The sequence below is a fragment of the Bombina bombina genome, chromosome 10, assembly GCF_027579735.1.
Source record: "Bombina bombina isolate aBomBom1 chromosome 10, aBomBom1.pri, whole genome shotgun sequence".
NCBI lineage: Eukaryota > Metazoa > Chordata > Amphibia > Anura > Bombinatoridae > Bombina > Bombina bombina.
The window spans coordinates 164,055,892-164,071,912 of NC_069508.1; the positions used below are offsets into that span (position 1 = coordinate 164,055,892).

The 16,021-nt window shown below is 38.3% G+C and overlaps 1 protein-coding gene across 1 annotated transcript in view; it reads left to right on the plus strand.

Moving 5' to 3' along the window:
• RAB3B (RAB3B, member RAS oncogene family) overlaps positions 1 to 15,551 on the plus strand; it is a 103,105-nt gene extending 87,554 nt beyond the window's left edge. Inside the window, exons 4-5 of the mRNA XM_053693482.1 lie at positions 2,674 to 2,798; positions 15,064 to 15,551. Of these exons, the coding sequence (XP_053549457.1) occupies positions 2,674 to 2,798; positions 15,064 to 15,251 (313 nt within the window). The 3' untranslated portion in view covers positions 15,252 to 15,551. The remainder of the gene's footprint in view (positions 1 to 2,673; positions 2,799 to 15,063) is intronic.
• Positions 15,552 to 16,021: the final 470 nt, after the last annotated feature.

Consider the following 16,021-nt stretch of genomic DNA (forward strand, 5'->3'; position numbering starts at 1 on the left):
CACTTTAGAGCCAGCATGTGTAAGACTGAGGATGTTACCCTGCAGCTATTAGATGGTTATTTCCACAGATATCTGTGATGCCAGGGCCACCCTTAGCATTTGCAGGGCTCTGGACAAGACAGTATTTGTGGGGAACTATAGCCCAGTCCCTATATTCCCATCCCCTTGTATGCACTGCCCATTGTATGGCCCACTCATGTGCTAATATTTAGTGTGTCCTATGTAAAGAATATCACTATATATTGCACCTAATGATACCATAAACACATAGGGCTAGATTACAAGTGGAGCTCTAAACATCGCCTGCGGGCAAGTGATATTAGCGCTCCACTGAGTAATACTAGCGCACGCTAAGGTGAGCTGGTATTACAAGTTAAGCACAATGCGATCATTGCTAGGAAGCATTGCGCTCACGGCAGCGTGCTTCCATAGCCTCAATTGGAGCCTCGTTCTGATGGCATATGAACCTAAGTGCAGTGAAAGGGTAAGTAGCTCAGTGATGGGCAGCAAATATAAATATATATGTATATGATTATATACATATATATTTATGTGTTAATATGTGTCTGTACACATATTAACAAATAAATATATATGTATATAATCATATACATATATATTTACAGGAAACACACAGTTCCATAGACTGCTAATGTTTCAGTGCCGTTTTTTTCTAACACCCCACTACCACCAACTTTACCCCCAAAATACTGCAATAAAATACACTACATTTTATTTTGGGGTTATTTGGGCACATTTATAAAATTAACCAGAGATCTGATAGATCTGATCCTTAGTTAATTTTACAAGCGCTAATTGCCACCATGAGCTTACAGTAGCAACAGGGCCGTCTTTAAAATTGACTGGACCCTGGGCAAACATTTTCTTGGCCCCCCCAATACAATTTCGCCCTCCACCCCAACATCCCACAAAACAACTAAATAAATTTATTTTATATTTTTTTTTAAATTATTAGCCCATGCAGTGGATCATCCACTGCTGCAGCTGGGCTAATCATTTTAAAAAAATGAAATAAATTGCAATATGTGAAACTGGACCTAAGCAGTACTAATAAGTAAATAAATATATAAATTCCTCCACTGTGGATTGATTTAATATGCTTTTGAATGTGATTCTGGTGTGAGGTTAGCTGGTTAAAGAGATTTAGGGCAGCCAACAGGAGCAAGCAAGGTAAAGACTGAGGAGGAAGCATGGAGGTGCAGACAAATATACGTTTACTGACTGGAACAGCAGAACTGCTATGGGAAGCTGTAAAATCTGAGACAGAGAGAAAACAAACTATAAAAAAAAAAACCTTACCTTAATGTGTGAAGTATCAGCATGACACTATACAGCAGCACATGTCCCTTCTTTGCTAGGAACAAGTTCCCTCTCACCCTGCAGTAGACAATGCTGCATGGGGGGGGGGGCGTGTGTGCACTTACTTATTCTTCCCACTGACACCTTTCTACAAAGCACTGTTCCCCTAACAAACTTCAGTTACTTGATCTTAGGGCCACAGCAGAAAGAGCAGGGTTAAGGGGACCAGCAGACTGGATGCGATCCTGTCTGCCCAAGGCTGCATGGATACATTGTGAGATGAGTCACACAGCCTCAAGACTGAAGAGAGCAGTGTGTGCAGCTGCACAGATTCTCAAATCCTCATGTGCCTGCCGCTCTAGCTTTCTGCTGCATGCGCCTACAGTCAGCCGTACCCAGAAACAACCTCCACTACCAGAGCAGTTACCTGGTAACAGTGGTAACCCCAGCAGTACCTTTTCTGATGCAGTGGGATTGGCTGGATGCCGAGTTAGGGCTTAGCATTCAGTGCTGCACAGTGCACATCTAAAACAGCACATGGCACTAGCTTGGCATGGTCTGGCACAGTTTCTCACAAATAAATATAAGCAGAGAACTTTTGACTGTGACAGTATTAGGACTGACTGTGTGTCCCCTATATCACATGACATCAGCAGTCTGGCATGAACCAAAAAAACAATTTATTTTTTTTAGGACTCTTGGGCCCCTTAAAGTGCCAGTAAACCTAAAAAAATAATGTTATATAATTCCGCACATAGTGCAGAATTATATAACATTATATTAGTGCTAGCTTTATACAACCTAATATATCCGGTAAACTTTTATAAAAAAAAACAGGGTTTTCCAGACCCTCCCTCTGTGCTCTACTGAGCGGGTCTGGTTTTCCCTCAGAGCGCATCTGGCCAGCTGTCTAGTAACAGCCCGGCCCGACCGCACCATTACACTTAATGCAGCTCGCTCCTGGAGCAGCTGCCCCTTTTGCCCAGTGTTAAAGACGGCCCTGAGTAGCAATAACCACACACTTGTAATGGCTGGATAATTATTGTGCGCCCGCAAACAGGCAAACATTAGATGAAGTTTTGTGATTAAATGCATTAATACAGTGTACTATTGTGCCTATACCTAGGGAATCAGGTTTTACTGGGTGGAGCACATTTTGTGTGGTAGTTTAATGGCATCTATGCTCTCCAGTGGTTTAATGTATTAATTTCATTACAAATCAGTGACCCCTGGTTGTCCGCTCAGTTTATCGCTGGCCTCTGGTTGTGCTGGGGTATGGGGGCAGCAGATTTGCCATTGCCTAGGAAAGTACAAAAATGAAATACACCTTTGTCCCTTTGTACTTTCACACAGGGCCACCCAGATTAAGACATATTCCTGGGACAACGCACAGGTCATTCTGGTGGGAAATAAATGTGACCTTGAAGATGAGCGAGTCGTTGCACCGGAGATGGGAAAGCAACTTGCTGATCAGCTGGGTATGTGTTATACTGCAGCGCCACCTGCTGGCTGACAGGACAACTGCGGGGGCATTGTTATAAAAAGCTTGTGTATCTGTATGACTGGTAAATTGCAATAAACTAGAATTATCTTACTCTATATACAGCCTGCAACAATAAGCAGCACAGACAGTCTGATCCAAGGCGTCTATATTTACATTTAACTTGATTTAGTAGGGAAATTATTATTGTTTAATCTCTGCAAAGTATTGTCAAATATTAGCTTTTCACACAGTACCAAAGTGGCACAGAAATTCCATCAATCTATGTAATCGTGCGCTGTCGCAGGGAGGGAAACATACAGCACAACATGTTCCCTTTAGTTATGCATTTAACGGTTACAGCTCTGTGCAACATAATACAGCCATTTTCAGCATGCAAGAGGTTAACAAGTAGACTTGTCCATTCTGCATTTTCGTTCAATGCTGAATGCAGAAGTAGGAGGACTTTCGTTATGTTCGGATCTTTTGGTGCCAATTTTTTTTTTGTCAAAGTGAAGCACATTAAGATCTTTGCAAATCCAGACCCCAGTATACTTCACTTTCACAAGAAGAAATTCAGCTCTGAAAAGATACGAACCTCACAAAACATCCAATTGTTGTGTGTCCCACGAGCTGGACGCCAAGTGGAGCATGCAACAATTGGATGAAGCTCAGCTAAATAAAGTATTAGTTGAAGTGTCCTTAAAAAATTTAATGACTTAAAGGGACATAAAACAAGTTGGGATAGAGACAAAATATAATATGAACTTTAATTACTTTACCTGCAAATTTATACTGCAGTGCCTCGCCATTAACCCTTTCTTTTTATTTTCTGAATTGTAAAGCTCTAACTCCCCCCCACATATTTCCTTCTATGGCTGTATCTATATCTATTGTTGCTTTTGGTAGAATACAAAAATGCATAGGGATTATCTGCTGGAGCTGCCTAGAAGCTTTGAACTCAGTTGAAATACAATGCCTGTGTCTAAACACTGATAAGGGGGGGTGGAGTTGGCTGCCCCAGGCAGCTTAGTTATGTAATTCATTGTGCTTATTTTTAGAAATTATTTTAATATACTTGTCAGCAATTTTTAAACAATTTTTTAATGCAAACTATTTTTAATTAATTAGCCCTTTTAGGATATGCACAGATCTCAACCTGTTGTACGTCCCTTTAAAGTGTCCCTATTTTTATGAATGATTTTATATACTGTGTATTAAATATGAAAACTTTACAATCACTTTAAATGTGACATTTTAGTTGCAACATTTTGGTAGTAAACTCTACTTGAGATATTCCAGAACTGTGTGGCACCCCAGGGGTTAACTTTAAATTCTCTCTGTAGCCTAACCCTAATGCTAACTGTAACCCTAACACTATCCCTAATGCTAACCCTATCTAACCCCAACGCTAACCCTATCTAACCCTATTCATATCATAACGCTAATCCTATCTAACCCTATCCCTAACGCTAACCCTATCTATCCTAACCCTATCCCTAACGCTAAACATATCTAACCCTAACCCAATCTAACCCTAACCCTATCTAACCCTATCCCTAATGCTAACCCTAGCTAACCCTAACGCTAACCCTAGCTAACCCTAACACTAACCCTAGCTAACCCTAATTCTTAACCCTAGCTAACCCTAGTGCTAACCATAGCGCTAACCCTAGCTAACTCTAATTCTTAACCCTAGCTAACCCTAATTCTTAACCCTAGCGCTAACCCTAGCTAATCCTGACGCTAACCCTATCTAACCCTAATGCTAACCCTAGCTAACGCTAACCCTAGCTAACCCTCACACTAACCCTAGATAACCCTAATTATTAACCCTAGCTAAACCTAAATCTTAACCCTAGCTAACCCTAACGCTAACCCTAGCTAACCCTTATTCTTAACCCTAGCTAACCCGAACGCTAACCCTAGCTAACGCTAACCCTAACTAATCCTAACGCTAACCCTAGCTAATCCTAACGCTAACCCTAGTTAACACTAATGCTAAACCTAATGCTAACCCTAACGCTAACCCTAACTAACAATAACTTTAACATATATCTAAGCCTAGAACCACACTACTCCTATCTCTATACTAATTTGTTCTATCACCTGTCCCCACCCCTGTTAGCTCATGTTAAATGTAAGGTGACCTTGATATTTTATTTGTGCAATTTCAGGTGCAACATGTTAACACGCTAACCCTAACGCTAAAACCTTAGCTAACCCTAACGCTAACCCTAACACAAACCCAAGCTAACCCTAATGCTAACTCTAGCTAACCCTAAATATAACCCTAAGGCTAACCCTAACGCTAAAACCTTAGCTAACCCTAACGCTAACCCTAGCTAACCCTAACACGAACCTTAGCTAACGCTAACGCTAACCCTAGCTTACCCTAATGCTAACCCTAGTTAACTCTCACGCTAACCCTAGCTAACCTTCACGCTATCCCTAGCTAACCCTAACCCTAATGCTAACCCTAGCTAACCATAACGCTAACCCTAGCTAATCCTAAAGCTAACCCTAGCACTAACTCTAGTTAACACTAACCCTGACGCTAACCCTAACTAACAATAACTTTAACATATATCTAAGCCTAGGACCACACTACCCCTATCTCTATACTAATTTGTTCTATCACCTGTCCCCATCCCTGTTAGCTCATGTTAAATCTAAGGTGACCTTGATATTTTAATTGTGCAATTTCAGGTGCAACATGTTAAAACGCTAACCCTAACGCTAAAACCTTAGCTAACCCTAACGCTAACCCTAACACAAACCCAAGCTAACTCTAGCTAACCCTAAATATAACCCTAAGGCTAACCCTAACGCTAAAACCTTAGCTAACCCTAACGCTAACCCTAGCTAACCCTAACACGAACCTTAGCTAACGCTAACGCTAACCCTAGCTTACCCTAATGCTAACCCTAGTTAACTCTCACGCTAACCCTAGCTAACCTTCACGCTATCCCTAGCTAACCCTAACCCTAATGCTAACCCTAGCTAACCATAACGCTAACCCTAGCTAATCCTAAAGCTAACCCTAGCACTAACTCTAGTTAACACTAACCCTGACGCTAACCCTAACTAACAATAACTTTAACATATATCTAAGCCTAGGACCACACTACCCCTATCTCTATACTAATTTGTTCTATCACCTGTCCCCATCCCTGTTAGCTCATGTTAAATCTAAGGTGACCTTGATATTTTAATTGTGCAATTTCAGGTGCAACATGTTAAAACGCTAACCCTAGCTAACCCTAACGCTAACCCTAGCTAACCCCAACGTTAACCCTAATACTAACCCCAGCTAACCCTAATAATGTTAACCCTAATTCTTAACCCTAACGCTAACCCTAGCTAACCCTAATTCTTAACCCTAGCTAACCCTAACGCTAACCCTAGATAATTCTAACGCTAACCCTAGCTAATCCTAACGCTAACCCTAGTTAACCCTTATGCTAACCCTAATGCTAACCCTAGCAAACCCTAACCCTAGCTAACTCTCCCGCTTACCCTAGCAAACCTTCACGATAATCCTAGCTAACCCTAATTCTTACTTCTAGCTAACCTTAACGCTAACCGTAGCTAACCCTAACGCTAACCCTAACACTAACCCGAGCTAACCATAACGCTAACCCTAGCTAACCCTAACACTAACCCTAGTTAACCCTAATGCTAACCCTAGCTAACGCTAACCCTAGCTAACCCTAAGGCTAACCCTAACTAATAATACCTTTAACATATATCTAAGCCTAGGACCACACTACTCCTATCTCTATAGTAATTTGTTCTATCACTATCACAACCCCTATTAGCTCATGTTAAATCTAAGGTGACCTTGATATTTTATTTGTGCAATTTCAGGTGCAACATGTTAACACGCTAACCCTAACGTTAACCCTAGCTAACCCTAACGCTAATCCTAGCTAACCCTAACCCTAACGCTAACCCTAAGATGGCGTCCCTTGAATTCCGATTAGCTGATAGAATTCTATCAGCTAATCGGAATTCAAGGGACGCCATCTTGGATGACGTAATTTAAAGGAACCTTCATTGTTTAATAAGACGTCGATTGAAGAGGATGCTCCGCGCCGGATGTCTTGAAGATGGACCCGCTCCGCGCTGGATGGATGAAGATAGAAGATGCCGTCTGGATGAAGACTTCCCTAGCAAACCCTAACGCTAACCCTAGCTAACCCTAATGCTAACCCTAGCTAACTCTCATGCTTATCCTAGCAAACCTTCACGCTAACCCTAGCTAACCCTAATTCTTAACCGTAGCTAACCCTAACGCTAACCATAGCTAACCCTAGCTAACCGTAATGCTTACCCTAGCTAATCCTAACGCTAACCCTAATGATAACCCTAGTTAACCCTAATGCTAACCCTAGCTAACGCTAAGCCTAGCTAACCCTAACGCTAACCCTAACTAACAATAACTTTAACTTATATCTAAGCCTAGGACCACACTACCCCTATCTCTATAGTAATTTGTTCTGTCATCTGTCACCACCCCTATTAGCTCATGTTAAATGTAAGGTGACCTTGATATTTTAATTGTGCAATTTCAGGTGCAACATGTTAACACGCTAACGCTAACCCTAGCTAACCCTAACGCTAACCCTAACTAACAATAACTTTAACATATATCTAGGCCTAGAACCACACTACCCCTATCTCTATGCTAATTTGTTCTATCACCTGTCCCCACCCCTGTTAGCTCATGGTAAATCTAAGGTGACCTTGATATTTTAATTGTGCAATTTCAGGTGCAACATGTCAGTGATTTACAATGGAAAACTCTTTTTAAAAAACACCATTTAATCCGACTATAAATACATTTTTTAACAGAACCTACCTACTAACGTATATGTAATGAGAATGTCATATCTCTGTTGCACTTTCACCCAACTGTCCTGCATTTTGTGGGACAATCAGTGATTGTGACCTTAGTCCCACTGTCTTAATTTCTTCAGTAAATTCCAGCTTCTTATCAAATAAAACTACAAAGCAAAAAAAATAGTTTCTATTAACCTGTAAAGCCCTGTAACATGTTACGTTAGCATTATCCACCCCAGGACCAGAATACCCAGACTAGCAAGTCCCCACTAGATCACACAAACCTTCTGTAACAAGATCCTGGTCTCATTTTTTTATTTGGAAAATGTTGGAAGGTTTGGTTTAGTGCAGCGTTCTCAAAATCTGCCCCCAGGTAGCACTATGACATCAGATTTGAGGACATCCTTTAGTATGGCTCTAATCTGACCTGTTGCTAGTCACAATGTCACAAGTGGCGCCTGCAGCAATCTGTCAGGTGACAATGTCGCTGGGGGGGGGGGGGGGGAACTCCTATTACCCCTTAGATAGAGAAAAAGGTTTTAATTTTTTTATTGTATGTTTTGCCTGAATCATTAAAGATTAATTTGGATCTACATTTTCCTTTTAAAGGGACATTTCGGTCAAAATGGAAATGCACATAGATGAATTACATCTGTGTATAGAAACATATTTGCAATATACATGTATTGGCAAAAATGCTTCTAGTAAAAGTTACCACTGTTTTAGTGCATGTGAAGCATAGATATTTCTCAGTGCACACGCATTGTAAATAATGCGGCTGCTCAGAGTGCCAGTGGGGCTTGTATCATGTCAGCGATAAACAAATTGATTCATTACCAGATGATACAAGCACCTTAGGCTCTCTGAGCAAGTGCTGTTTTTGTAAATGCTGGTGCACGGTGCATACTTAAATACACTTTTGAAACAGCTATAGCTTTTATTAGAAGCATTTTTGCTAATGCATGTATATTACAAAAATGCTTCTATTCAAAAATTAATTGCTCCCATGTGGATTTCAATTTTGGCTGGAATGTCCCTTTAAGTCTGATACCAGGATTCTAGGTTGCTGATATAAGTAACACAAAACATGACGGAATTCTGCTCATGACTTCTGATCTGTTTATTGTATTTAGGTCAAATGAATGCAACAAGAAATGACATGAAATAAGTTTTACACCTCCCAGTGACTAAAGCAAACAGATGCAGATGTTGCATTAGACTAAACTAGGGGTAAATGCCAGTGCCCCTGGTTAGGAGTATGAGCCGGGTTAGGAAACTGCAGGTCACTGACTTTTCTCTCCATCATATTCAGCATTATATGACAATGTGAGCTGATGGTTTGTAAAGCTGGACAAATGTACAGTCAGCTGAATCACTGGGCTCATCTTTGTCTCTTGTTAATGCTGATTATGTGCATTGTACTCTGCACTATAGAATATTCTGCACCATCAGTATGCATTGTGACTTCCCACAGAGACCGTAAAACACCAGCAATCAAATCTGTACAATCCTGTAAAATAAAGATATGTATGCACCCTGTATCTAGGTCTATTAAATGTATCTGTCAGTTCTATTCCTGGGCTCCATTACAACAGCTGTTACCCTTGAAATGATGATCAGAAAGGAAAGAAACATCTCTAAGCAGTTAAAGGGACAGTCAAGTCCAAAAAAACCTTGTACTTTTAAACAACTTTCCAATTTACTTTTATCACTAATTTTGCTTTGTTCTCTTGGTATTCTAAGTTGAAAGCTAAACCTAGGAGGTTCATATGCTAATTTCTTAGACCTGGAAGGCCACCTCTAATCTGAAAGCATTTTGGCAGTTTTTCACCACTAGAGGGTGTTAGTTCATGTGTTTCATATAGATAACATTGAGCTCACGCATGTACAGGGAGTGCAGAATTATTAGGCAAGTTGTATTTTTGAGGATTCATTTTATTATTGAACAACAACCATGTTCTCAATGAACCCAAAAAACTAATTAATATCAAAGCTGAATAGTTTTGGAAGTAGTTTTTAGTTTGTTTTTAGTTATAGCTATTTTAGGGGGATATCTGTGTGTGCAGGTGACTATTACTGTGCATAATTATTAGGCAACTTAACAAAAAACAAATATATACCCATTTCAATTATTTATTTTTACCAGTGAAACCAATATAACATCTCAACATTCACAAATATACATTTCTGACATTCAAAAACAAAACAAAAACAAATCAGTAACCAATATAGCCACCTTTCTTTGCAAGGACACTCAAAAGCCTGCCATCCATGGATTCTGTCAGTGTTTTGATCTGTTCACCATCAACATTGCGTAGAGCAGCAACCACAGCCTCCCAGACACTGTTCAGAGAGGTGTACTGTTTTCCCTCCTTGTAAATCTCACATGAAATAATTAAATGCACCTTATTCATTAGAGAATGTAACTTTAGCACTAGCGACTTTGCAGCTGTATTTGTTTAACCCTGGCAAATGGGTTAAACACATAGTTAAAGTGACATTCAGGTGCAGCAGATAATTACTGGTCCTGAGCAGAAACGGATAGTAAACCAACCACAGGGACAATCGTACAACTGGGTAATGCGACTACCACTGCTGATTTGCTCACCAGTCACGTATGCTCAAATTATTTATTTATTTATTTTTGCCACGACAAATTAGAGCATCTTATTTTTTTCACTAGAATGGCCCTTTATCAATATAGAAATTGCCTTAGGGAATTTATTCATATTTTAATAATAAAACTAGCTTTATGATTTTGCATTTTTGGCTATAATGACCAATATGGACAGTATGCCAATGACAATGGCACCTACACTGTTAGAAATGTTATTTTTGCTTTCAAATTGACTTGTTTTTTATTTGCAATATTTTTCTTTGTGATTCAATGGGACTTTGCATCGTTTAGTGGCTCAGTGGGGGTTGTCATGGTAACACCACCAGATGTAATTGCTGTTAATAGCTCCTTCTCTGAGCTGTCAGAAGGAGTCGCTAAGTTACAGAATGAGCTGTTAGAAGCTTCAGTAACTTGGGTAACTGAATGGTTCCTCCATTTTCTGCATCACTTGAGATCAACACCATATTTTTATTATTGTGAGTGAAGCTAATCCAAGTTTTTAGCAATAAACATAAAATATTCCACAAGAGAACTATATGGTCATCCAATATCACTGCAAACACTGCATATGTCCTCTCTCCCAAATGCTGATGATACCACAAACCCTTATTTATAACTAATTGCACAAAGTTGCAGAGTGTGTGGAAGAGATTGGGTTATGGGAAACAAGTGGAGAAATTGTATAGGATCAGGGGTAAAAGTAAGAGAATCTCTCCTGCACTAGCAGTAGATTACAGCTCCGGGCATTTCCCCATATACATTACTATCAGTGGCAACATGTGCAATAGCAGGGAGTTAGTTGCTTGTTGTACACATGAGATGCACATGAAATATGGTGGCTCATTAGCATCAGTGAGTCAAGTTAGTGCTCAGACTTGGATATAAAGAAAAAGAGAGGGGGCACTTTAGGGTGATCATGTAAGGGGGGGGGACGCAAAGCCCCAGAGCTTTATGAATAGACTGAAAAAACACTTCAGACCACAGACACTATGGGCTTGATGACTAAAGATTTTCCTGCTTGGAGAGACATTGTAGTGCAGACTTCACAGGGGCTGAACTCACTGATTGCTAAAAGCAAAAAGGTGAAACTGTGAGATCTCTCACAAGATTCTAGACCAGCAGATTTTGCTGTATTTGTTTAAGGGGAGTTCTCTGCATTTCTGAATGTGGAGAGACAAGCCCAGTGCAATAAAGCTATACATGATATGAAAGTTGTGTTATACTTTTTAAATGTATTTTCTATTACTTTACACTTCAGATTGGGTCCTTTTAGTATTATTACATTTAAGATTTGCACTTTCTATTTTATATTTTAATACATTTAAGTTTAGATCGATCCAGCAGTAATTTTTTACAAATTCTGATTATGTTTCTGTTTTACTTTAACAAATTAGGATCATACTTTGTATATTTCTGTGCATTTTTTACAAATTATATTATACTTTGTATTCGCTCCATTGTAAACTAAAACTGACAGCTTCAGAAAGTGGGAGGGACAGTGCAGTTTCCTGGGCTCAACAGGGGAGTTTCCAGGGTATGTCTGAAACTCTCTAATAATTCTTGTGAAATTCTGTAAGCATTTTAAACAAGCTGGTTTCCTGTTTACTTCTCTCTCCTCTGTGAAACTCTGTAGCCCATAGAGCTTAATTATTTTCTATGGAAGTTATCATTCATCTCTCCGGGACTTCCAGGTTCCGCCCTTTTTCTTATAGAATTCAGTCCCTGTGAAGTCTGCACTATAATTTCTCTACAAACTAGAGAATCTTTGCTTATCGGACCCATCGAAAGCAATTAAGCTCTCTGGGAAACTGAAGCTGTCAGTTTTTCAGTTTTATTTTAAATGCAAGAAATACAAAGTGAAGCGCAATTTGTAAAATATACACATTAATATACAAAGTATGAGCCTAATTTGTTAAAGTTACACAGAAACTGTCAAAGTATAATCAGAATTTGTAAAATCCCAATCCTTGAGAATCTTTGCTTATCGGGTCCATACAAAGTAATGAAGCTATCTGGGAAACTGAACAGTCAGTTTTTCAGTTTTATTTTAAATAGAAGAAATACAAAGTGCAATTTAATTTGTAAAATATACACATAAATATACAAAGTATGAGACTGATTTTTTAAAGTTACACAGAAACTGTCAAAGCATAATCAGAATTTGTAAAATCACAATCCTAAATACATGTCTGTATACAAAATAAAATACAAAATAAAGTATACAGTAATATAAAATACAAAGCAGAGAGTGTAAATGCAGCAGAACTGTCATGTAATGCAGTGCTACATTGCACGGGACTTCTCTCTCCTTCACATATACAAATGCAAGGAAAGGCCATGGAAAAGTATAAGAAAACCTGCCTATTTAGAATTTCACTAGGGATCTCGCATCATTTTAGATACTTTTTTCTGACCGAAGAAGTTTTTTATCATCAGGCCCTATGTCTGAAGTTCGCGATTGCTGTCCATGTGTATACGATGGCGCTTTTGCGACATACTGGTTCTTACATAGGCTTCTTGTGCTGATACATTAGCGTGTGATCTGATTACTCTTTATTGACCCATTACAGGATCTTCCTGTACACACAACAGCACTGCACAACAGAAAGGTTATTCTAGTGGGAATCTGGTATCTTCTCAAGTTGTCTGCTGAAAAATAATCTGTTATTAAATGGACAGTCAGAACTAAAGTTTTATAGTCTAGATAGAGTAGCAACTGCAAACAACTTACCAATTTACTTATATTATCAAATTTGTTTTGTTCTCTTGATATCCTTTGTTGAAGAGTAAACCTAGGTAGCCTGATAGGAGATTATGAGCGTGCACGTGTCTTTAGCCCTCTATGAAAGCTGAGGTTGTAACAATGTTAAACATTGCTATAAACATTATTGCAAACACTGCAGCCATAGAGGTGCATACTCCTGAGGTCCTAAGAGCTCAGCTAGGTTTACGCTACAATAAAGGATACCTAGAGAACAAAAGTAATAACAGAAGGAAATTGGGACGTTGTTTACATTTGATGCTCTATCAGAGTCAAGAAGCATAATTTTCACTTTCATGTTGCTTTACATGTGTCAGAAAAAGGGAGAGTTCCCTTACCAGAGTTACCAGAAGTAGATGTGATCTGTTTGTAGTGAATAATATTTAAAGGGATAGTAAAGTCCAAATTAAAACTTTCATGATTCAAATAATTTTAAACAACATTTTTTGAATTTACTTTTATCATCAAATTTGCTTTGTTCTCTTGTTATTGTTAGTTGAAAGCTAAATCTAGGTATTATTATTATTATTATACTTTATTCATTTAAAGGGACACTGAACCCAATTTTTTTCTATCGTGATTCAGATAGAGCATGCAATTTTAAAGGGACAGTCTACACCAGAATTTTTATTGTTTTAAAATATAGATAACCCCTTTATTACCCATTCCCCAGTTTTGCATAGCCAACACAGTTATATTAATATACTTTTAACCTCTGTGATTATCTTGTATCTAAGCCTCTGCAAACTGCCCCTTTTTTCAGTTCTTTTGACAGACTTGCAGTTTAGCCAATCAGTGCCTGCTCCCAGATAACTTCACGTGCACGAGCACAGTGTTATCTATATGAAATACATGAACTAACACCCTCTAGTGGTGAAAAACTGTTAAAATGCATTCTGAAAAGAGGTGGCCTTCACTTCAAGGTCTAAGAAATTAGCATATGAACCTCCTAGGTTAAGCTTTCAACTAAGAATACCAAGAGAACAAAGCAAAATTGGTGATAAAAGTAAATTGGAAAATTGTTTAAAATTACATGCTCTATCTGAATCATGAAAGTTTTTTTGGCCTAGACTGTCCCTTTAAGCAACTTTCTAATTTATTCCTATTATCAAATTCTTTACATTCTCTTGGTATCTTTATTTGAAATGCAAGAATGTAAGTTTAGATGCCGGACCATTTTTGGTGAACACACTGTGTTGTTCTTGCTGATTGGTGGGTAAATTCACCTACCAATAAACAAGTGCTTTCCATGGTTCTGAACCAAAAAAATAGCTTAGATGCCTTCTTTTTCAAAAAAAGAAAGCAAGAGAATGAAGAAAAATTGATAATAGGAGTAAATTAGAAAGTTGTTTAGAATTGCATGCTCTATCTGAATCACGCAAGAAAAAATTTGGGTTCAGTGTCCCTTTAAATAAAACAATGATATAAGACTTGTGGAAGACAGGAAAAAATTCACAAACACATACAGAAGGAATTGAGGGCCCTATTCCCGTGGGAACTTAGGTAGGCTCATATGCTAATTTCTAAGCTCTTGAAGGCCGCCTTTGCAGTTGACAGTTTTTCACAGCTAGAGGGCATTGGTTCATGTGTGTCATATAGATAACATTGTACTCATGCACGTGAAGTTATTTAAGAGTCAGCACTAATTGCCTGAAATGCACGTCTGTCAAAATGTCTGAGATAAGGGGACAGTCTGCAGAGGCTTAGATACAAGGTAATCACAGAGGTAAAAAGTATATTTCTATAACAGTGTTGGTTATGTAAAACTGGGGAATGGGCAATAAAGGGATTATCTATCTTTTTAAACAATATCATTTTTGGTGTTTACTATCCCTTTAAGTGAAGAAATATACTTTAGATCAAACTTTTTAAATAATTTTTTTCATGATATTAGAAACCCCTAGAATGAGCTGCCATCAAATACTGCTTTATACACAGAGTTGTTCAGTAACACGGATATGTTACTGCACAATGTAAAACTCTGCAGCAGTCCCCTTTACTGTCATTTCTAATACTTGTTTCTGATTTCTATTTTTCCAGGTTTTGAGTTTTTTGAAGCCAGCGCCAAAGAGAATATACAAGTCAAGCAAGTGCTTGAGCGTTTAGTGGATATCATCTGCGTCAAGATGTCAGAAACCCTAGATACAGAGAACATGGCAGGAGCTGGTGGCAAAAATATCCGTTTCACTGACTCTGTGCCGCCCTTACAGCCCAAATGTTCCTGCTGACCCCCTGATACTACTGGAGATCACTTGGCGCCAAATCATATCCAGCCCAAGCTGTCTGCTGGGGACATGTGTGGTTGTATCATGGAACCTACGATGTGCAGGGGGGTGATTATTTGTGTGACAATGACACAGGACAAGTCGGCATCTGAAATCATGTTTTGTCTCTTCAGTCTTTGTATATAAATCTGTGTTCAGTTTAAAAAGCTGTATGTGACCCTAGAGATGTACATTTATATATATTAGTAAATCCATATACTGTCATGTGAAGTTTACAAACAATAAAGTTCCGTTTCTTAGGTACCCAGTGTATTTTAATTAATATTATTATTATATTATTATTATTATTATTATTATTATATAGCACCAACATTTTATTCAGCACTGTACTGCAAGTGACAATAGTTCTTGCTACATTTTATCTTGGGGACCTGAAAATACATTGATTTACACAAAAAAAGAAGGGAATAAGCACCCAAAGAAATGCACTTATACAAAATAGATAATTAAAATATTATATACTAAGCATCTATCTCTAAAGTGAATGAAATGACAACTAAACTATTTGTATTTTCAGAAGAGAGAGGATTGATTTAAAAAGAATAAAACACAATATGCTTTCTATTATTATTAGTATATTATTATTTGTATGTTTTATTATTATTCAATATAGTTTCAATAGTTTGATAATAAGTAGCAGATATTAATGAACATCTGTTATAAAAAAAATCCCATTATTTATTAGTGTTTTACATAAATAACCAGTAAGACTT